This window comes from Camelus bactrianus, chromosome 5 (genome assembly GCF_048773025.1).
Source record: "Camelus bactrianus isolate YW-2024 breed Bactrian camel chromosome 5, ASM4877302v1, whole genome shotgun sequence".
Classification (NCBI taxonomy): domain Eukaryota; kingdom Metazoa; phylum Chordata; class Mammalia; order Artiodactyla; family Camelidae; genus Camelus; species Camelus bactrianus.
In genome coordinates this window covers 52824224-52848394 of record NC_133543.1, presented here as the reverse complement: position 1 = coordinate 52848394, position 24171 = coordinate 52824224, and the positions used below count along the sequence as shown (strand labels likewise).

General features: G+C 36.1%; 1 protein-coding gene across 4 annotated transcripts in view; it reads left to right on the top strand.

The window, feature by feature from the left end:
- The window catches only part of METTL8 (methyltransferase 8, tRNA N3-cytidine), a 74458-nt gene that overhangs the window by 37093 nt on the left and 13194 nt on the right, over nucleotides 1–24171 (top strand). For all 4 annotated transcript variants that reach the window (XM_074363882.1, XM_045512984.2, XM_074363883.1 and 1 more), the window contains 7 exons: nucleotides 2482–2573; nucleotides 11461–11831; nucleotides 13215–13264; nucleotides 17889–17952; nucleotides 19177–19316; nucleotides 23139–23245; nucleotides 23392–23457. In XM_074363882.1, coding sequence (XP_074219983.1) covers nucleotides 2482–2573; nucleotides 11461–11831; nucleotides 13215–13264; nucleotides 17889–17952; nucleotides 19177–19316; nucleotides 23139–23245; nucleotides 23392–23457 — 890 coding nt within the window. The remainder of the gene's footprint in view (nucleotides 1–2481; nucleotides 2574–11460; nucleotides 11832–13214; nucleotides 13265–17888; nucleotides 17953–19176; nucleotides 19317–23138; nucleotides 23246–23391; nucleotides 23458–24171) is intronic.

The following is a 24171-nucleotide window of genomic DNA, read 5'->3' as shown; positions in this document are numbered from 1 at the left end:
TATAGTATAGTTTTTTTTTGTAAATATAGTTTTTAAAAAAATTACCTCTAGTTGAAGCAGCTTTATAATATTAAGGAAATTTTAAGACAGTTACCTCTTAATTCCACTATTCTAATATAATTGTTTTTTATTTCACCCAGTGTGTATATAATTTTACATAGTTATGATTATAATACATATATAATTTGGGGATCTGCTTTTTTAACCTCATGCTATTCATATACACCTTTTCATGTTGTTACGTAACCTTCATATCTCTCCTATTAAATGTTGGCATAATATTCGTTTATTGTCATAATATTACTTATAATAGTTTTGTTATCCTACCACTGAGGTTGTTTCTAATTTTTTGATAATATATTTGGTATTCCAGTGAATATTGTTGTACAGATACTGCTCAGTACAGAACTTTTCTGTTCTTTCTAGTTGTTCTGTTACAATAAATTCCCAGAAGTACAATTTGCAAGTCAAACAGTATAAGCCATTTTCTTCCTTCAGTGGTTGTAGTGGTGCTGCTGGTGGTGGTTGTTAAATACTTGATTATTTTGTTTTGTTAGTTAGTTGTCTCTATGCCTAAATTCTGTTATAATTGTATTTATTACTCATAAACCCAAATGATTCTTATTGCTGTCTGCTGGGTTTTGGTATACATGAATTAGACTCTTCTAATATAAAGAACTGCCATAAAGCAGCAGGTCTAGAGGAAGTCCCCATAAATACAGTAGAAACATTTTATGGGTTTCTATGGGAATACTGTAACTGTACAGTGGAAAATCTGTTCTGTAGGGGCCTAGGGTATAATATTCCCCTCACTGAGCAGTTAAGAAAATGAAGCAACATAAAAAACAGTGTAAGGAAGTTAGAGTAATTTAAGAAATAACTAAATCTATTAAATACTCAGGAAGAAACAAGTTAAACTAATAGTTTAAAAGAAATGCTTAAAGCTAAAAACCACATACACTCTCATTGTCTCAGAGCTTTTTTTTTTTACAGGGACTGTTCTATTTTCTTTCTTATGTTTTATAGAAATTCATAGATGAGAAGCTTGTCCTCAGCCTTAGTAATACTGTTTTTTTCAAGAAATGACTTACTGTCTTTAATGTCATAGCTATCATGTAATAATATTCTCTATTTATGTGTACAGAATATAAAATGTAGTTACCAGCTCCAAGTTATGTGATTGCTTAAAGTAAGTCAAAGCAAAAATTTGTTTGAATCTCATTCGTTAAAACAAGTGACAAAGCTGTTTAATGATTATTTGGGTTGTAAGTGATTGGGTTTTGTTTGCAATAATAGTGGTTAAATTTTGATCTGCAGAACACTGATTTTTACATTATCATATACTTTTTCTGGGAACTTCAGTGTACCGGTTTTGATCCTTCTTGAAAGAAAGCAATTTCTCACCTTTCAGTGGTGTATTTATAGCCAGGTCACTGGAATATACCCTCTCATATCTGATTGCATAAACTTGACTTAAAATAGTACGAAGTTTGTCTTCATTCCACCCAAAGATACTCCTTATTCTGTTATTATTACCCCCCCTACTTTCCTCAATACTATTTTGAGACCTAAGAATCATTCTGACTCTCATTCTTCTCTCCTTAACATATAGTTAATCTTCAGGTCATAACGCTCATTCTCTTTCACAGTGTCTCTCTCTCCATTCTGCCTTTTTGCTTTTTATTGCTGCCACCTTAGCCCTGGGACTCATTACTCCTAGATGACTACAACAGGCTTGAATTTTGGCTGTGTGATTTCTTTATTGTTTAGAAAAATGGTTTATTCCAGGAAACGACATCACTCACTTATAGTCTTACCCATTGCAAAAAAAGAAATGCGCGATTTATAAAAACAAAACCAAAGGAAAAAAAAATCACCTTTTTTATATAAAGATGTTGCTTCTATTCAAAGAAAGACATCTTTGCAGCAGAAAATAATATCCTCTCATATAGAGTAAATTCTGAAACTGAAAATACTTATAGAAAGTGCCAGATCTTAGAAAGATGACCTTGTTATATGCTCTATCAAGTAGTCTGTCATTTAAATGTAAATGAATTCATAAACAGGAATTAAGGCAGCTAATAAGAAAAGTGTAAAAGGAGTATTAAAAACTGTTAAAGAATGCCCTGTTCATAAATTAACAAAAAAGCAAGTAAATTTAGCTTAGAGTGAAACACAGCAAACCATACCAGCACCCAGACAGACACGTAACATAGTACTCCTGGGACGTTACTTCAGCAGTCATTTCCAGAAAGTGGCTGGGGCTTGCAATATAACCAGATTTAAATAGAAGAACTGTAGGAGTTCCAGGGTTGTACCAGCACTATCAGAAGGAACATCTGACACAAAATATATTCATTTGACTTGAAATTTGTTTGTGTCATTTGTCTGACTAATCTAGAATGAAAGATGTATCTCTTGTCACCCTTTTTCTGCCTTCTTCAATTATAAAGCATGTTTTATATCTTCATTTTTTAAAAGGGATCACATGCAGTGGTCAAAAGAAGAAGAAGAAGCAGCCAGAAGAAAAGTAGAGGAAAACTCAGCTGTGCGGGTCCTTCTGGAAGAGCAAGGTAGGCAACTGCTTGTAGCTCCTGCAGCCTGGCTTCTCTGTTTGATCATCCACTGATTTAGTTCACACCTTAGACCCTTTCCCTCCTAATTGTGTCATTAGTTTGGAGAATTCTTAGCTTCCACCCATGCCAATCTACTTGTTCCTTTGGGAGAGTTCCCAGTTACTCCAGTGTAGTGGAGCCAAAGTTAATGAAATAAATTATGTATTCACCCTATACTTGCTCTTTTAATAGTCATATTATTGCTTTCTCTGAGAGATACGAAAGATGGCATTTCAAACAAGATATGAAAACATAATTCTGAAATTTTCCTCTTGCTCTGCATCCTGTATTATGCTGTTGTGCATTTCACCTGCTAGGAACCTTCAATGAATTAAAAAACTTTGAGCAAAGAAGGTGGAGTCATATCAAAATGTTGCTGGTCTTTTGGGATGAACATAAAGTTTTAATAAGGATTTAAGGTACCTTTCTTGGAGGCCTTTAATTTAGAGTTTAATTTAGGTAAGGCCTTGCCAGTCTTCAAAAAAGGCTTCCAAAGAATTGGGCTATGCTACAATCACAAAACCAGAAAATAACAAGTGTGGGTTAAGATGTGGAAAAATGGAATCCTTATGTACTGTTGGTGTAATTATAAAATAGTGCAATGTCTATAGGAAACAGTATGAAAGTGCCTCAAAAAATTAAAAATGGAACTACCATATGATCTAGCAACCTCACCTCTGGATCTATAGCCAATAGAATTGAAAGGGTCTTGAAGAGATATTTGCACACTCTTGTTCATAGCAACACTATTCACAATAGGCAAAATGTAGAAGCAACCCAAATGTCCAACAGATAAATTGATAAACAAAATGTGGTCTATTCATATGGAATATTATCCAGCCATAAAATGAAATGGAATCCCTGTTACATGGTATAATCTGGATGAACTTTGAGGACATTATTATGTTAAGTGAAGTAAGCCAATCACTAAAAGGCAAATACTATATGATTCCACTGATGTGAGGTACCTAAAGTAGTCAAATTCATAGAAACAGAAAGTAGACTGGTGGTTAGTAAGGTCTGAGGGGAGGGGAAACACACAGTTGTTGTTTAATGGGTGTAGAGTTTCGGATCTGCAAGATGAAAAAGTTCTGGACATCTGTTTCACAATAATGTGAATATACTTAACACTACTACACTGTTCACTTTAAAAATGGTTAAGATGGTAAATTTTATGTTATGTGTTTTTTTACCATAATTTTTTTTTAAAGCACACTAAAAATGTGGCCTCTGTCCTTCTCACTGCATAGCTAGGAACCCACAGACAGTTGGCCCAAACTCTACACTCTCTAGAGAGGATTTTCTACCTTATTTTTCTTGAATGACTTCTCCTTTAAAACAGGTTGGGTTTTTTTCTTTAAAAAAAAGTTTATTGAATTTCCAAATACACACAGAAATTAACACAACTCATAAATAAGTTCTCTCAAAACTCAGTGAATTTTCCCAACACCCACATTAAGAAACAGTATTACCAGTAACCGAGAAACTTCCTTCTTCTCCATCCCAATTACTTTCCCAAACCCCTCCAGACTCCACAAAGAGCAACCACTATTCTGGCTTCTAATACCATAGATTAGTTTTGCCAGAACAACTTGATTCTGATTGTCATCATTTTCGATTACTCTTGTAGCAACATCAGTGTACCTGTTAGAATAAGAGGTAGCACACTATGGCCATGGGCCAAACCGAGCCCACTGCCTGTTTTTATACATAAAGTTTTATTGGAACACATACTCATTCGTTAACATACTGTCTATAGCTGCTTTTGAGCTGTATCTTCAGAATTGAATTGTTGCAACAGAGGCTTTATGTAGCACACACAGACTACTTACTATCTGGCCCCTTATGGAAAATGTTTGCCAATCCCTGAGATACAATTTTGTTTCCAGATTGATCAGCTGTCCTGAAACTTCCCAGGGAAAGATGTTTGCATTCCTCTGTGCAAGCCAGGCATAGGGAAAATCACTGATCCTACTGGTAGTTAACTATTGTTCAAGTGACTTTGTCCATAGTTAAGGCTAAAGGTAACTATTGAAACTGAGCCAATAAGACAGCCCTCATTAGCTGCCCTTAACCAGTGAGGGGGGCAGTGTGGCCTGATCTGTCTTCTGGCATCACTAATAACCTATCTTATCCTCTGGCATCATTTGTTCTTCCTCAGAGCTAGTTTTCCTTCCTTACCCTAAGCATGCATGTGTCCTGGAGGACAGACAGGAAAGAAGAGCACCTGATCCACAGTGGAACCATTCTATTTTTATGAGCTTCAGCCATGCCATTCCAGAATGGGATGTGGCCAGGGAGTGTTGGGATTGAATTGGAGAATGCATACCAGTGGCAATTCTGCTTGCAAATCAGCCAACATTGCATTCCTTTGCAGGAACTCTGTCACACTGTTTCTGAGGAAGTATAATTTTGCTTCTTCGCCAGCAGCTGCACAGACATATTTTCCACATTACTCAAGCTTCTGCTAGTGGCCACCTGGATGTGACAGAGAGAGTCAAGCCTAAACAGAATTAAAAGATATCAGTCATCTTAATTCGTTTCCAGGAAGTTAAAAATTATCCACAGTGTATTTCCTGAGAATATGAAAAACCAAGGATTTTTTTTTTCATGCTCTTTTGAATATTTCTACTGAGACCATAAATAGATGAGCAGTACTGATAATGTTCCCTTAAAGTGCTCTGTACGTGGCTGCCTATTTTGGCCTATTTATGTTAACAATGAACTTGAGTGAAGCTAATGAGAAGGTTATTTTCGGGCCTTGGAAACCGCAGTAAAGGAAAATGACAGTTCCCACAGAACCATAATGTGACTGAAATAGAAAGGTGGTGACTGGCCTCTCTCTATAGAAGCAGGAAAAGCAGGCTGGAGAGAACTGATGATACTGCTTTGAAGCATTTGGTTTGCTTATTAGCATGTCCAGTCTCTTTCTGAGCAGGCTTTCTGTCTGCCCTGGAGACACAGAACAAAAGAGTCCATTTTAAAGTGACTCAAAATGATCGAGGTTTCTGCTGGGTCCCCTCTGCGTCCGCCCGTAACACTGCTTAGTGCGGTGGACTTCACAGATGTCAGAGAACTGCTACAAGGAGAGGAACATACTGTGAGGGTGACCGTTTCATCACACTTAAGCAAGGCTGCACAGAGCAGCAGCTAAGGCTGCTGTGAGGGTGGCAAAGAAAGAAAACTTTTGTTCTGAGGAACTATGTTGGGTGACAGGACGTTACAGTGAAAGTAAATACGTACCCAGCCACCCAATCCAGTCTCCACCAGGGATCACCTACCTGCTAGTCCGCAGAAGCCCCAGGTGAGGCTTCTAATTTGATATTCAGTGTCTCCGATGAATATGGGTCAAGGTGAATAGATCTGTTTAAAAGCTCTCCTCCCAAACGTGAAAACCCGAAGGAAGCTCTGACCCGGTTCTTCTCCCAGTGCCCCTGTTAACTATCATCTCTTCTTATCCAGGAGGGTCCTAAGTCTTTGGAAGAGCCAGTTTTCTCCCATCACAGAGTATTCCATTTGCAGATGATTATACGGCATGAGCACTGTTTATTAATTTTCTCTTACTTTAATGCCACTGGGAGGAAATACTGGTTGTTCTCCCATGCTGGCCAACTCCCTGGCATTTTTTCTTTTGGTCTGTGTGTGTGTCAGTCTCTCCTGTCACTCCCATTTCCCATTTCTCACCTATTGTCTCAGCTGTTGGTGAGAACTGAAGTCCGGAAACACCCGCACAATTCTGAATATAAGAGCTTATCCATCACAGATAGTACAGTCTTTTGCCGTATGATGGTCAACTTTTTGTTCCTGTGATTAAAATGTATATCCCCTAGGCTCTCATTAGCAGTATTTCTTTCAACTAGATACCCAAATTAATGATTTTTAATTCCACATTTCCTTTTGGTAATTTATTTCAAATTTTATAATAGCTCAGATTTCTTTTTAAAGCAGGTTAATTCAGAGAGACCATTTGGCAGTTTTTGAGTTAACATGATTATATTTTATAATTTCCTAAAAATCCCCAAATATGTTATATCTCAGCTAGTTATTTAGCAAATGTAATGAGTTTTTAAAACTTAATAACAAAAGCAGCTGCTATTAAAATATCTTTGTAAATAACTATCTACCTAGGATGCATTATCTTGTCAAGCAAAATAGAATACCTTATCACTTAAGAGTGTCCTGTGTGGGGAAAACAAAAATAGAGTAGCTGAAAGTTTTGTGTGCTGATAAATTTAGGGTACTTCTTCATAAGTCAACTTCAGTTGTTTAAAATTTCATACAGTGCTCTTAGAAATATACTTTAAATTTCATAACTTTGAGAATTTTCTTTTATTAGACAATTAACTTTGTCAGTGACATGTGGAAATTTCCAACTTTGAGAGCTCAGGTGTTTGCGTAATTGATGTGCAAAAATAACTTTAAATTTCTTTTTGTTACATTGCAACTTAGAATAGATTTTCATAATTCATATTAATCATATCATACATGTCAGATACATAAATGGTTTAATTCAGTTTCTTAGTTGCGATATTCAGTGTGATTCAGGGTGAATTCTGAATATGTAAGTATGGTTCATGTGTCATATTCTTTCTTCCCCTCAGCAGTATTGAATTTAATAAGTGAATAATTGAGAAGTTGCTTCATCTGGCTGTGGTTAAACAGAGCACTCCATCCCTTTTACTGCCGTTGGCACAGAGCAATTAACTCTGAACTGGCAGCCTAGGAAAGGAAAGGGAAAAAGACTCCTCCAAGAAAAACTGATCATTAGTATACCTGTTTAGAAAGTCAGTTGGACAAGATGAAAACAGGGCAGATTTCTCCACACTATATTCTTTTATCATTATTGGCCTGAACTTGAGATGACTTAACAGCAGGTTTAAACTAAATTTTTCATTCGTGGTCGGGAAAGTCACTCTTCCAATCCCCCTGTTATCACAGATACTCTTGCAGTTCAGGAAATTAAATTATATGCTGAAGGTTTTTACCTTGTCTCATAACCGTAATTATGAGTTTGATTGAGCTTCTGTGGGGTCTCAGAAGCTATCACACACTACTGGGAAATGTGGAGTCGCCAGCATTGATTGGAGGTACTGCTGAAAAGCACAACTTTAAAAAGCAAAAAAAAAGTTCCAGCCCATTAGCCTTTATCCCAGCCCATCCTGTTTTGTTTATGTTTTGTTGCTGCCCTACAAACCCATCTATTTTCGTAGAGCATTTTATGTTCCCATTGCTCATCATAATTTCATATCACATTGCATAGTTTATATTTTATATAATTTGAATGAGGTTTAACTAATTCTGTATTTCTGATCTGTTTTTATGTAGGTTCATTCCAATTGGCATTATTTTTACTATTTAGTTATACTGATTATAAGTCATACTGAAGTTTTAATTTCAACTTGATGCTTCATAATGAGAGGAAAGTACAGACTCAGAAAAACATAATTTGCAGGGGGAGGGTATAGCTCAGTGGTAGAGTGCATGACTAGCATGCAGGAAGTCCTGGGTTCAATCCCCAGTACCTCCAATAAATAACAAATAAATCTAGTTACTCCTCCCCCCAGAAAAAGAAAAACATAATTTGGAGGGAGTTAATCTTGACTTTGTGTTAGGAAAGCAATATAGTGTAATGGTCCTAACAGCATGAAATCTGATAGACTTGGTTCAAGTCCTGGCTCTGCTGGGTGACCATGGGCAAATTTTTTATCCCCTCTGACCTTGACCTTTTGCCTGTAAATTGAATTATAATATGTTTGTCTGAGAGTTATTAGGATTAAATGGGAAAAAAAATCCAAGTAAAGCATCTGATGTAGTGCCTGGCACATAATAAACACTCAGTGTATGCTATTGTTGTTATTTTTAATGCTGCTGTTGCTGGTATCATGACTTATATAATTGGTTTTTTTCCCCTCCTGATTCCTGAGTGGGAAATACTTGAAAAAGGCTGGAAAGTGTATATATTGGCAGACCTTGACCATCGTCTTCTAATCCTAATCAAATCTTTTTTAAAGATTGAATAAAATAGGGTTGAATTTAGGAGCTTGATATATTTGGTATCTGAACCAGATTCTAGTCACCTCACTGCAGATTCATTTTCTTTATAAACTGTAGAAATTAAAACAGTAGTACAGGCTCATATTTATGAAAGCAATCTGATCCAAGATTTTGCAGTCTGTAGAACTGGTAATGTTTAATGTTCTCCATAAATTCATGGGATTAAATAAGAAAGTACATAGACTTTTTAGAGCTTGAACATAGAGATACTGTAATTCAATCCCTCATCAAATGAGGAAACTTTTTAGCCAAGTGGAATGAAGAATTCAACCAAGATTTTTTATCTTTTTGTGAGATGTAGATAAAACTTTGCAAAAGGAAGAACTACCTAATTGTCATTAAATTGTTACTATCACTCCAAATTTTCATCTGACTGTTATAAATGAATATAAAATAAATTTTAGAGTTACAGTCAGTGTATAAACCATTGTGTGAGAATGCTTTCTCTTAATATTATTATCCTTTAAATTTTAATTGCTACATAAGATTACTCTTTTTTGACATGAATGGTTTGCTTGGTCATTCCTATGCTGTTGGCAATTTGAGTTATTTCCCACTTTTTCTTACTGTAAATAGGACTGCTATGAACATCTTTTCTTTCAGGTTACTCCCCTGCTGTCTACCCCTTCCTTCCCCTCACCCCTATTAATTCCTAGGGGACTATTCCCACAAATTAATCAAGGTATGGTGTTACATTCTAGTTTCTGATAGTTAGGTTCAAACTCACTTCACAAGTAGCTTGGTATTGGAAACTCAGATACTAGAGATTTGACTAAATATAGGTCTTCTTAGGTGGTTGCTTTTTATTAAGCAGAAAAGTCTCTTACCAGCATAGAGTTACAAAGCGAGCTTTTAAGGTAAAAGGAAGAGAAGGTTTGAGAAGACCCTGGGGAAATCTGACAGTTTCCTAATTCCTCCTGAGTCTAATTTTCAGAGTGTTGTTTTGTTTTCTTACACAGTGTATCAGTAACACTCCAATTTTTTAAAGTAGAGACAGAACTATTTTAAAGATATATAACATTTTTAGATTAATCATAAATAGGCTTTCTCCCATTAGTGCAGATGTGAGCGCGTTTTGTACTCCAACATAACATAATTCTTTCGTTACACAGATATACTTTCATTTCTCAGACCTTAAATACAGACGGGAGTTTCCGTCTTTATAGCAGTCCTGCTGCCAGATACAATTCAGTCTTGATGGGAAGGAAGTCTTGTGGCCAGTTGGGTGGAGATACGCGGTACAAGGCCATAAAGATAAAAGTAGAAAGAAAAGGAAGACTGTAAGGGCTTCAGGACAGGGCTCTGTAACAAAGATGAACCTGACTACAGGCTTGTTCTGAGGGTAGGGGCATCTTCAAAATTGTAGAAGGAATGAGTCTGTTATTTTTAGTTTTAGCTTAATTTATTTTTGGAATAGATGGTAATTTCACATAGATCAAAATTCAAATGAAAATTCTTCCTTAAACCCTAGTCCCCAGCCACTCAGTTCTACTCCTTAGAGGCAACCAGTATTAATAATTATGTGATTATCCTTCCAGAAGTATTCTGTTTATATACCAATGTATGTATATATATGTGACTGTTTTTCTGTGTCTGTACACATATGTATTCTTTTTCTTCTTTTTTTTCCTGACAAATGGTTGCATCATATACATACCGTTCTACATTTTGCTTTTTCACATAACATTAAGTCTTGGAAATTATTCTGTATCAGTGGAAGAGTTTGTTTTTTTGTTTTTCTTTTTTCTTTTTTTGAAGGCATTTAAAAAGTGTCATGTGTCTACACTGGGTGAAAGTAATTCTTAACCCAGGGATTAGGCCTGGTATGTAGTAGTATCCAAGAAATGTTTGTTGAATGAATAAATGAGAGTGAGTGAATTAATGATTTTATTCATTTAAGCTACAGGTAGAAAGAAGCAGAAAGCTAAATATTGCCTGAAGTTCTGAGACTGTTGACCTAACCCTAACCCTGGGACCCGGGGCAATCTAAGGGATGACATTGCAAAATGCGTATCTCTTTTAAAATTGCATCAGAAATTCTCTTTAAGGCTTCATATTCAGAGATGTCAATAATATGAGATGCCTCTGGAGGTAGGGGAAAAATGGAGTTACAGGAAGGCCCCGAGACTCCAGCAGTCAGGATACATGGTCCTGGTTCTCCTATGACAGGGCTCCGGGACCTGGAACAAGTGGGTCCATCTCTCTATGATGTCCATTCTTCAAATGCAAAACAAAGGGATTGGAATAGATTATTTCAATGGACCATTCTAGCTCTAAGATTATGTCATTTATAATTCCAGCTTCCTGTCTGATTACCCATTTACACAGACATTTGTTGTGTTGAAACTGCATTTACAGAGACATAAAAAATGAGGTGTCCTTTCTCCAAGATAATAAAGAGCCTTACGGGTTACTGGTGAAAATGTGATTATTAAGATTCCAAGATTAGACTGTAGAAAGTTTGCAATGATTATATTCTTCACAAAAATGTATTGGCTAAACTATGAAGACAGAAGTAGATTTACAGGGATAGGCCTAAATATCCCACACATGAACACCTTTTGAGAGGGTTAATACCCCTGTACTTCCAACCTTTAAGAGGTTAAAAAAACAGACAAGTAAAAATTATTGTAATATTAAGGTTATTCAATAATAAATATAATTGTTATATATGATAAATAGTACACATAGTATATTTAACAGTATTTAATTATTATATTTAGTTATTAAAACAGTAACTAATAGTAAATATAATTCATAATAAAATAAATCTTTTTTCTCTTTATTTTAGTTAAGTATGAGAGTGAAGCTAGTAAATATTGGGACACATTTTACAAGATTCATAAGAATAAGTTTTTCAAAGATCGTAATTGGCTGTTAAGGGAATTTCCTGAAATTCTCCCAGTTGATCAAAAAACGGAAGAGAAAGCAAAAGAATTATCATGGGATCGTGTAAAAATTAATGCTGCAAATTGTTTCTCAAGAATGCACTGCCCTACTATACCTGAAGAAAAAAATCATTATAAAAAAAGTTCTGACTCGTCAGATGGTCAAAGCAAAGCAGGATCTGACGTTGACAACCTAGACTCTAAAGAACATGGAAAACGACCCCTGAAGACTGAACTGTTTCCTGGTAGCAATGCCACTTTCAGAATCCTAGAGGTATGGTACTGCAGAGGCAAAGACGGGAGGTAGCAAATCATTTTAAAGTATACATTTCATATTACTTTATTAACGACCCAGATGTTTTAGGGGGAAAAATGATCAAGTCTAACTAAATAAGTGTTCATATACTTTTTGTGCATAAAAAATATCTAAGGGACTCATATCTTTTATCAGTCAGGTTTTAAGTTTGTAGTTTTAATTTTTTTAATTTGTCTGTTTTAGTTTCTACCATAAAGGCAGTTTTAAATACCAATATAGTTTTGGCCTTAATTTCTATCTCTTTCTGTTATTACCCCTTTTTTAGGTGAAATAAAAATGAGTGAAGTATGTAATTTGCTATATAAGCTGATGTAAACCTTGATTTTCTATTTTAGAGATAAACCTTTTCCTTCTTATTATAAAGGTAGTATATATTGATTACAGAGAATTTGCTTAAGAGTAGGTAAGGGAAATAATAAAATTATGTACAATCCCATAAACAAGGGATTTAAGCATTATTAACATTTAACTGGCTTTTTTCTCCTTTTGTTTATACTGTTTTATATAGTTGAGCTATACTGTACTTGCATTTTAGGGTTTTCCTTTGTTTCTATTTACATAGCAGTTTTCCCTGTCTTTAAAAATTCTCTATAAATATTTTCATGGCTGCAAAATGCTTTACTATGTTTAGCACTGTAAGTCTACTTATCTATTTTCATTTGATTAGGCATTTAAATTGTTTTCAGGTTTTCTACAGCAAATATCTTCAGGTATAAATTTTTCTGCATTTTCTTTTATCATTTGGGCTAGATTTACCAGTTCATAATTTATAAAAAATTTTAATACTGTTAAAATATATTGCCAAATTGCTTTCTAAGAAGTTGTACTGATGCCAGTTCACAGCAATGTAGTTCTGTTTCATCACCTCCTCATTGATTGGAATATTCTTATTTTAGTCCTTTCCACTTTGTTAGACAAAAATTATACCTTGTTTTAATTTGCATTTCTTTGATGTTAAATAGGTCACATAGTTCTTCAAATATTCAGAAGTCATTTGTACTTCTTTTGTCTTCTATTTATTTCCTTTATTTATCTGTTGTTTTTTTTAAATGAGCTCTGCCTGTTATCATATTTAATGCAAATGCTTTTTTCACAGTGTGTTAGTCACCTTTTCATTTCGTTTATTTTGGGTTTTGGTGTGTAAAAATTTTAAATGTTTCCATAGTCAAGTTTCTCAGTACATATTATTCTTGTGATTTATTCCATTGCTTTTGAGTTTAGAAAACTCCTATACCCGGAGACCCAGTAAATTTCTTTTAGTAATTTTTTTAGTAAAAAATCTCACATTGTTGAGGAAAATTTAACTTTATTTTCATGATATTGTTTATTCTTTGATTTTAGGTTGGCTGTGGTGCTGGGAATAGTGTTTTTCCAATTCTGAACACTTTGCAGTGAGTTTTAGAATCTTCTCCTACAAAATTTTACATGTGTATGGGATGTTGAGAAATTCTGGGAAAAAGTTGTCATGTATATGCCAGTAGTGTTCTTGTTCCCATATAAACAATGACTAAAGCAAACTTCAAAAGAAGTGTCTTAGTCCCAGTGTCTAATTTCATGTGAACTGGGAATTACTCTGAAAATAATGTTTCACAGGCATGGATTGTCCACCATGAGTTGAAGTAATTTTTTAAGCTTGTGTTGTGGATGAGGGAATAAGAAAAGAGCGAGATTTGATTCTTCTGCTAAACTGGGAATTGCTAAACTTCAGAGATGTATTTGCTTCTCCAGGATACTTAGGTGTCATTTTACACTTAGAGAATTGAGTTTAAAGCTTACAGTTTATTTTGTCGTCACTTCTGGAGCCACACCTAGTATAAAACCTTCCTGTGTCAAATGCCTGCTACTAGATTTGAAATTGTTTGGAGTTACAGCACCCAACCCTAAGATTCAAAAAAGCAGAAGGAGACGATGAGAGCAGAGTTGTTCTCCTGACCTTCCCTTCCTGTTCACCACCTCACCTTACGTGTTTTAGCAGGTGACGAAGAAGACACACTTCACAAAACTTTCTGTTAACATCTTTTACCTACAGCTGGTCTATCAAGTCTTGTTCTTTTTTTTTTTTTTAAGTTCACACAATACATTTCCCATTATTTTTCCTTTAAAAAAATCAACATAAGCACATTGCAGAACATTTCCATTAGATGAAAAGTGGGGAACCACCTATTATTCCCAGCATCATAACATAGTTGCTGACAGAATTTTTGTTATGTCCTTTCAGTCCTTTCACTATGCATATTTATAAGTTTAAGAATGCCTGCCATTTTTTAAGTTTTAATTGTGAAAATGTAAAAGGATTCAGCAAAGGAGAGTAATAAAATGAATTCTTATATCCACTGCCTTGATTCAACAATTATTAACATAATGCCAACATCATGACACTTTATTTCAAATACTTAAGATGGATCTCCAAAAAATCAGAACATTCTTCATTACTATTATAAACTTAACCTAATAATTCCCTGGTATCATCAAATTACCAGTTAAAGTGGCCAGGCAGACGTGATGCTGGGCAGTGTGCTGTTCTGAATAGCCTTTCTCTTTTGGGATTTATTTTCTTGGTTTTTCCTTTTCCAATTTCTGGGCCACAACTTCCTGTTCTTCTATACCATTTGGCCAGATTCCTTCACCCCAGTGATCTCGGAACCTATAATACACATAAATCTACTACATCGGCAGTTGATTGTGTTACTTTATGACTCATCTCAAGTTGTTATTTAGCATGTCATTTCTTTATGCCTTGTCTCTCCAACCACTGTTTATATATTCCTTGCGGTAGAGAGCACATTTTACTCTAATCTGATTTTCCAGGTAGCCTTATAGACAGAGCACAATACCTACTGACTGATTAATATCTCTGACTCCCTAGTTGTTAGTTGTATTTTTCCCTCTCTACTTCTCCCTCTAGCTAATAATTGCAAGCCCTTGCCTCCTCACCACCTGACTCTTTGTGGCTGTGTCCTTGTTGCCTCTTATCCATATTTTAGAAATCACTGTAGTCCAATAACCTGAGATAATTAATTCATCTTTAAAAAGAAATCAGTGATTAGTCTTTCAAAGGAAGGATTAGACTTTTTTTTTCCCACCGAAGAAATTATGTTTTATTACTTTTGGAGAGTACAGGATTAATGTTTTACATTTTCAGAATATTTTACCATAATTAGACCTCTGGAATTGAGAGGTCATATAATTCTCCAAGGATCATTTAATTCTTAAGCCCCCTGCCAAGAGAGCGATTGGTGGTATGGTGGTAGTTGTGATATTTACACCTGTTTGCTGGGTGAAGGGCCAAGCCAGTCAGCTGATTTTACAGAAAAGCTCTGGAAAGTTATTGGGTGGTCACAAGACTTCAACTTGGGCTGCTGACGCAGTGGGAATTCAGTCTCGGGGAATTCTGCTGCCATCTGGTAGGACACGTGGCAAATGGCACATGCTTTCCTTTAGCTGCTAGACTGTTCAGTATCTTGCGGGTATTTTGTAACCACTGCCCAAAGGTAGACTGCATACCTTTCGTAATGAACTAGATGTGCCAGTTCTCCAGAGAAGCATTTGAAGCTATATGGAAATTTTTACAGGACAATGCTACATCCTTAAATTTTTAAGTTCCCAGAAGGCAGAGGCAGATCTTCCTTTGATGATGATGATGGTGGTGGTGGTGGTGGTGGTAATAAGTAATAACAGTAATAAGTAAAAAATAGTAATGAGAATGACTAGCACTTATTAGGTGCTAACTCTAAGTCGGGCACCTTTCTAGAAACTTGACCTATTTGAGTCCATTCAGTCCTCACAACCACCTTAGATGCCATATTTATCTCTGCTTTATAGATGAGGAAACCACTTACAGAGAGAGATTAGGTAAGTAATTCCATGGTCACCCAACTAAGTGGGAGAGCTGCAATTCATCCATAGGCAGTCTGGTTTCAGAGCCCTTGCCCTGGTTTCAGAGCCATCCTACCACATAGTGTTATATGTGTATCTGAGTGTTTACTGAGAACATTTCGAACACATGTGACCACCTAACAAATTACAAGTCACAAATACATGGATTTCATAGAAAACAATAAGGGTATATGCTGCAATAAAGCACTATTTTTATATGGGATGGACGAATACAAGTTTTAACTTTGTTTCAGTACTGGTTAGCTTTTCATAACCAAGTGCTATTCATCACACCTTTATTTCTTTGGACAATCTTAATTTGAATGCAAATCTCTAGTGCCACAGAATGAATGAGTTATACATGAATGTTGTATTATTCATCAATGAGTAGCATTTAAGAATGTAATATGAGCCTGGGTGAGATTTTGCTGAATGCATATTGTGCTTGTCTTCCATGTTTGTTTAGAAGTCTTCCTTGCTTGAAATGCCTCTGGAATCAATTAGAAGTTCTAATTATGTGCTTCAAATCCTGTCTGTATATGCTGCCACATACTAGTCTTGGGATCAACTCTGCTTCTCATCCCTAGCATGTGACTCCCACCTCTAAACCCTTTCCCCTTCTTCTCCCCACCTTGCAATGCCATCTCCTTCCTTCAGAATTCTTAAAAGACTGTCACCTCAGGGTGCCTGCCCTATTCACTCTTCTACAGAAATTGTATCTGTCCCCAACTAGGCTATGAAATCCACAAGAGCCAGGACCATACTTATAATTACTGTTTAAGGACTTACTGATCTCTTTCCATGATTCAGATACAGTACTAAGCAAGATGATGCGAGAATTCTTTGAGAATAGCATGTAGGATATGATCAGGAAGGGTACTGACCCACAAAATTCAAAGTACAGTTGACCCTTGAACAATGTGAGGGGGTTAATCCACAAATAAATTATAGATGACCCTTCATATTTGTGGTTCCTCTGTATCCGCAAATTGAACCAACCACAGACCATGTAGTACCGTGGTATTTACTACTGAAAAATATCTGTATGTAAGTGGACCTGTGAAGTTCAAACCTGCATTGTTCAACAGACGACTGTAAGTCCCTGCCCATTAGTAACCATGGTTCAGCCATTGTTACTGAATTTCAGATGAAGGCCAAATAGAACTTGTCTAAGTTCAGTGGAGGCCAATTAATATTAGTCAGGATTTTCATATGGATAAATACCCCTCAAAAAAAAAAAAAAGCCCTGAGTTTGCTTACTTTATTTACATATTGTAAATAAAGCCACTGAGTCTGGGAGAAGTCAGAGTTAAAAAGTGGCAAATCCAGGATTTAAACACAAGTGTAATTGCCTCCCAAATCCATACTCTTACTATTTTATTAGACAGTTTCATTTACTACTTTGTATTCTAATGCTTGGTACATATATGAGGCTCAATAAAAGTTTGAAAATAACTTGAAAAGATAACAAAGAATTAATGTCAGTTTTATTTTTTTAGAAGTTGTATTTACCTGCTATTAATATATATTTTATATATATACAGCACATAAATACAACTGCTAAAAATATACACACACATACACACACACAAACACACCAGCCTCAGTGCATCAGAACCTCTGTGAGAGATTCAGGAGCAAATGAGTTGTACACACAGGAAGAGGGATGAAACACCAAGGGACACAGGGGTCTTCGGATCCTTGGAGAGGGTAGAACTTTGTTACACCAAGAGAAGTTACAGGCCACACTGGCTGGAGGCAGAGAAGAAAGAGTGTCTGTGGAGGTTGGAGGAATATTGAGCAATGCTGGTGGGTGGTTTTGGAGGTTTCCCATGTGAGAGGATGGTGGGATATGAGGCAGGTGGGCCCAAGTAATGGAGGGCCCTACAACCAGGACAGGAATTTGAAAGTTACCCTGTAATTGATAAGTATTTGAGACAGTGCTGGTTCAGAAGCAACATGAAGGCACCCACACACCACTGTAGAGAACGGCATCTAAAAAGAAGAAATACCAAGCCAAGTGTTGTCCAAAATTCTACTAAAGAAATAGTTATTAACAAGTTCAAACCTACAGTTTCCTTTCTTCTGTGACTTCAGCATATCTGGACTCTAGATTTAAATGTTTCTTCCATTTCATAGGAATGCTCCAGAGTTCTTTCTTTATTGTTGTGATTTTGCTTCTGGAGCTGTGGAGCTAGTAAAGGTATGCCTTATATTTTCTGTAAAGTGCTATATAAAAAGTCTAATTTATATGATGTTGAAGTGACTTTTTTTTAATGTTACTGAGTCAGATGTTATCTGTGACCATTTATAACTGAGCTTTTACTATTTCTGTGAATCATATCATCAACTGATTTCTAAGCTGTTGTCCTAAAACAGTAGAAGTTGTTTTGGATTCGACATAGATTTGAGCTAGAAAAGCCGATAGCTCCTATAAGGTCATATTCCTGTTTGTGCCCCTAGAGCTTTACACACAGTCTGGCAGATAGTAGGCACTCATTAAATTAAAATTTTTGGAAAAAATGTCTGAAAAGACATAATTACAAATCTAAAACGTCCTAGACTGTAAGGAAAACAGTAATGGAAACCTGGCCTTATTTGACCTGTCCCCAAATGCTAGTAAGCATTATCATAGTGAAAAGAGGTAATTTTAGCAAATGGAAAAGGAAAGGAAATGCTACTAACAAAAATATATAGTAAACACATGGAACATAATTTCTGATAATGAGTTAACAGTGTTTTATTATAGGCATTTTCTAAAATACTGAAAAGCCTGAAGGGGAAGATAAAATTCACCTATAACCTTGCTTCGTAGAGTCCCAGGGTGAATCAGTGCTACTATTTTGTTATATATCCTTCCAGTGTTGTTTTTGTAGGCAAATTGTGTGTGTGTGTGTGCACTCTAATGCAGTTTTTTTAAAATAGCAGCTTTATCAACATGTATAGTTCACATACCATAAAATTCACTATTTTAAAGAAATCACAGTCCAGTGATTTCTAGTGTATTTACAGAGTTGTGCAATCATCACCATTACCTGATGTTGATTATACTGTAGAATATTTATATTTCAGCCATAGGAGGCCTGGAACAGGCAGTGGGACAGAGCACCGAGGACCATGTCAGTGCCTCTGCCTTAACACAGGGTGGGCTTCCAACAACGCTGCCTACTAACCCCGAAAGACTGCCCTCCTCCACGTTTAAAACTAAAGAGGGACTGCAGAGAATATTTATTATCAAGTCCAAATGCTAGACTTAATTTCTTACAGCAGCTGGAAATAAGCTAGCAGAACACCTGATCAGAAAATCAGATTTATAGAGGAAAGGCACTTAGGAGAAGTAAAAATAAAAGATCTTTTTAATTTAAGAAAAATACTAGAAGTCTTCTGACAACTTTTTTTTTCTCTTTTCATTCCGTTATCACGACAGTCACACTCATCTTACAGAGCAGCCCAGTGCTGTGCCTTTGTTCATGACGTTTGCGATGATGGCTTACCCTACCCTTTTCCAGATGGGATCCTGGATGTCATTCTCCTCGTCTTTGTGCTCTCTTCTATTCATCCTGACAGGTAAATGAAGACGAAAGGGCAAGGCAGATGTGTACAGCCCATCATCAGGAGTGGCTTTCAGAGCTATCAAAGCAAAAATGACAATTCTTGAATTTATAATGTAGTGAACTACATTATGTATAATATGCAGCCTTTTAAATGCAGTTTTTCCTTTCTTCAGACTTTTAGAAAGAAACTGGTCAAACTACTTCATTAGTGAGCTTTCTGTCACTGTCAGAATGAAGCGAGCATCTTCTGGCAAGACACATACCTATTAAAAGTGACAGTGCTTCAAGGAAATTACAAATTCAGAACAGCCTAATAGACTCCCAAGAGGGAAATTGTACTTGGTGATCAGAAACAAACATCTTTGATTTAGCATCTTGTTGAATGTTTGTGAAGAGGTGGGCTGTGAATCTGTTTGGCTTCACACAGGTCTGTCGATGGGCTTTAAAATATTTGTTTTAAAGAAGCCCAGTAGGGAATTAGGGGTTATTATTAACATTTACCAGATTAACCTTGGACCTTTGTAATCTAAGGTTGGCCTAGTGGCATTATTTAAATATTTATGACTTAAATCTTTTTGTTCACATAATATTTTGAAATAATAAATAACAGCTTTTTCTCCAAAGAAGAAGCACAAAGAGATATTACCAGCAATTAAAGTGATCACTTTTCTTAAAATTTGCCACCTCTTTTGTATTAAGACACATGTGTGGTACATGTCAGGAATTGTATGGCTTCTTAAAATTGGGTTTTCATAATCTTTTGATGGTAGATACAGACTTGGCAGCAACCACTTTTTGTTTAGTGAGTGTGACTCTTTCCCAAAGAAATCATGTTATCTTGTGCTTCTTTCTTTGCTACTACAAGGTCACTAGGGCCCTTACTGCCCTTTCACTTCTCATTCAGAGATGAGCACTTCGAATGCTTGTAGAAAAGCAAATTACATTTCCAAATAATGAATGAAATACATAATTGCACCTGGTGAAATATATCAAGTTCCATGAAGCTACTTTTTCCTCCCAGTTTCTATAACCTGTTTCTTTCTGCTAACCTGTTTAGACTATTGACATTATTCAGGTACTGGTAGAAAGATGTCAGCTATGTATTTTGTTTCATAGTTAAAAGGATGGAGTAGGTGGATAGCGAACAAGATTTTCTATCTGACACCCATAACAGGAAATGTTTAAATTCAAAATAAGACCTCAAAACAACTATTTGAAATTAGTTTAGATACTGTATTTTTTTTCATGATTTGAATTAAATGTTAAAGAGAAGGGGAAGCAGGTATCTTAGGAAGATTGTTTTTATAGTACATATATTCATTCTGCTTATTTTTTATAAAATAAATTCAGTTGTGTCATGTCAGTAGCCACTTCCTTACCTACTTGGAAATGATCTGAAAATAAGGTGAAGGCGTAGAAACTGGTAAGAGTAAGTGAAAGGTAAGGCAGTATGTTTAGGGTCATCTAGCACTGTGATAGTAGATTCAGCCCCAGGAAAATTCTAGAAAAGTAGCTTCTCGCTAGCTTGGAAAATCCACGCACAAATGAATGGCAAGCAGTTCAGCTAGACCTTGGGTCTTGGGGTCACAGCATAAATGGGAATAAATCATAGGAGCCTACAAAAGAAGAGGTAACTGTCCTTCTTGTTAGTGAAATAAAAGTATGATATGTTTTCCTAAGGTCCAAGTATAGAAGAGATAGTAGACACTCATCTTTTTATCTCTTCTTTTTCTCCTCCTCTCCCTCCATCCAGAGATGGGTGAGGATAGCAGAGTTGGCCCAAGTCAGATTTAAAAAAAAAAAAAAAAAAAAGAATTTCTCCTACTCTTGTCTTATTCTTCTCACCCAGCTCCCTGCCACCTGCAGTTCTCGGGAACTGGCTCTGGAATTGCATTATGAGCCAAGGATGGGATGAGAAGAGAAGCAGCTCCCCCGACCCCTTGCCTGTTCTCACAACCTAGACCTTAAAGGATAGTTGGGAGGAAAGGATTTGTGGGAGGAGGCTACATTTTGGAGTATTTGGTTCTTTGTTTTTCTGTATTTTCTTTTCATGCTTGTTTTGCTGATAATTGGAAAAAGAGATTTTTCTCTGTATATAGAACATTTATCCTTAAAGTGAATATTTTAAGGTTTAGATATAGTTTTCTTCCATTGCCAAATCCTAAGGATGTAAGCACGGTATGAAAATAACCTGTAATCAAATAAACAAGGGAAAATACTCTTTTTTTCCCTTTCTCGTACTTATGTTCCAGTTTTTAAAAGCGCTTTTCTTCTCGTCATGCCACCTTTTTCTGTAGTAGTTCTCTCCTGTTTTCAGTTACTTTCACTTTCTCACTACCTGCTTCCTCCATAACCTGACATGCTCTTTCACCCCATTATTCCACTGAACAGTGTTTTAATTGGAAGGAATGTACAGACTATCTGATCCAAACTCCTCGTTTTTAAAATATGAAAGGCTCAGAGGCTTTAAGTAGCTTGATGAGGCAGAGATGGCAAGGACTTAGCATGCAGGCTGCCGTTTGCCATACTCTCCCCAGGGCAGACACTGATAGCTGATTTTGTAGATTGTCATTCCCAGTGAGTCTTAAGAGTCCTTCTCAGTGGATCTCTGTAAGCAGCCAGTCAGTCACTTGGCTTGATATGAGATCTGAAACCTTTGCCGTCTCTGTCCCATGTGCACATAAGGCCTTGAATACTTAACCAATGACATTAAGTCAAGAGTAGTCACAGGGGTCATACTTGATTGGGAACCAGATGGGTAGGAAAAACAGTAAGAGAAAGAAAGAAAAGAGTTCCCAGTATGGAGCTGGGGCTTGGAGTGTGAATAGAATTTAAACAGGCAGAGAGTAAGGAGGAGAGAATTCTTTGAGAGGAAACCATGTAGGCAAAAGCATGGTCTGTTCAGAGCCAAATGTATAACAGTTTGGCTAAAGATGCTTTAGATTAGGACGTAGTGGGAAGGATGTTGGAAAGATTAATTGAGGCCAGTTGTAGGTGATCTTTAGGATTCAACTAGGAAACTAAGATTTTTACTCTATGGATTAAAATCATGAAAATTTGAGCAAAGGGATGATTTGACAAAACCAACATTTCAAGCAGAATAATTCATCAATAATATGCAGGTAGGATTGACAGGGAGAATAATAAAGCCTGTTAGGCAGTGATTCTGTTTCTAGCCGGAGGAGGTTGGAGTTCATACTAAAGGAGTACCAGTGGGAAACAAAAGAGGGAGAAAGTATCCAATATGTCAAAAAAAAAAAAAAAGAAAAGAAAAGTAAAAAAAAAAAGACATGCAATTTAATGACCAGATGGTTGTGGAAGAGAAAAATAAAAGAGGTCAAAAATTTCTCTGAGGTGTTACACTTTGGTGAATGATGGTACCTTTGAACTGAATAAAGAAGTCAGGAGGAAAAGCAGCCAGAAAAAGATGATCCCTGTTAGGGGTGTACAGTTTGGGACAGCTCTGGCGTATTTTTATGTCTTGCAAGGAAAATGACATGATTGCAGTGTTTTCTGGCTTGGAAGTACCTTAATTTGCTATAAATACCAGGAATGTCTATGGTTTTGCAGTTCAGCTTTGACATCACACATAAAGCTCTGTGAAGTTACTCTTGTCATTTGGGTGATTTCTTGATGTTTCAGGCTTTTTGGATCTGATTATTTAGCACGTCCTTTTTTCTTTCTATACAAAATATTTTTGTTTTTGTTGCCCTTATGTCTGTGGCTTAGATTTCCTTGGCCTTATTGAGCTTTGCTTATTTTATCTTTAAGAAGGTTAGATGTGGCTTATGAAACAAGACTTGTGCAAACAGAGTCTCCTGCTTTGTTTTCAAAGGATGCAAGGTGTTGTAAACCGACTGTCCAAGTTACTGAAACCTGGGGGGATGCTGTTATTTCGGGACTATGGAAGATATGATAAGACTCAGCTTCGCTTTAAAAGGGGTAATGCTATATTCAGTTCAGAGTTATTTTCGTGTGTTTTAAAGAACGCTGTGTTTATATTTCATATCAGTTTTGTTGGTGGTGGTGGTAGTGGTGGTGGATTTTTTTAAGGAATACTAAGTTTCTCTTGTCATAATTTTTTTTAGGGCATTGTTTATCTGAAAATTTTTATGTTCGAGGAGATGGTACCAGAGCATATTTCTTTACAAAAGGTATGCTTGAATATAAGACAAAATAATTAAGTATAAAACCTCTTCTTGGGTGTTATTTGCAAGGAAAAACTCAAAAGCTCTAAAAATGAGGCTTTAATAGTTGATTTAATATTAGATGTTTTCACACTTTGGTGACTATGTAAAAGTTCTCTGTAAAAGCTTGAAAATGGCCTTTTTGCCTTTTAATCTTTTTCCAGTTGAAACTGCTTTAAAGAATCACTTGTTTCATCCTCATACTCAAATGAAGTTTCTGTTTTGGAGGTACTGTTAGCCCAGATATGAAAAAAACTAATGACATGCCACAACCAAAAGAGGGAATTTGATTTTAAGAGTCCTTAGAAAATTACTTATCTCTTGTCAATTTCTCATTTTAAAAAAGCATTAGAAAAAAAAAGCACTTAAAATGAATCCTGCATTCAAGGACTTTCCCCCAAACTTATGTGAGTACTTACTTTTATAATATGCCATTTGGGGTCTCTGCAAACCAACAAAAAACTCAGATGGGGGGAAGGGCACTTTTCTAAGTATTGAAGACTGCAACCTGTTGTGTTGTGTATCTTTTTACACCTGCTGTGCTCAACTGTTTATACTTGGTGTGTTTGTGTAAAGTAGAAGAAACCCACTTGGTGTCACAGGTTTCCTTCACCAATGTATACTAGAAGGTGTTTCTTGGTATAAATGAAATTTAGCTGGCCCATCATTCCATTAATGTTC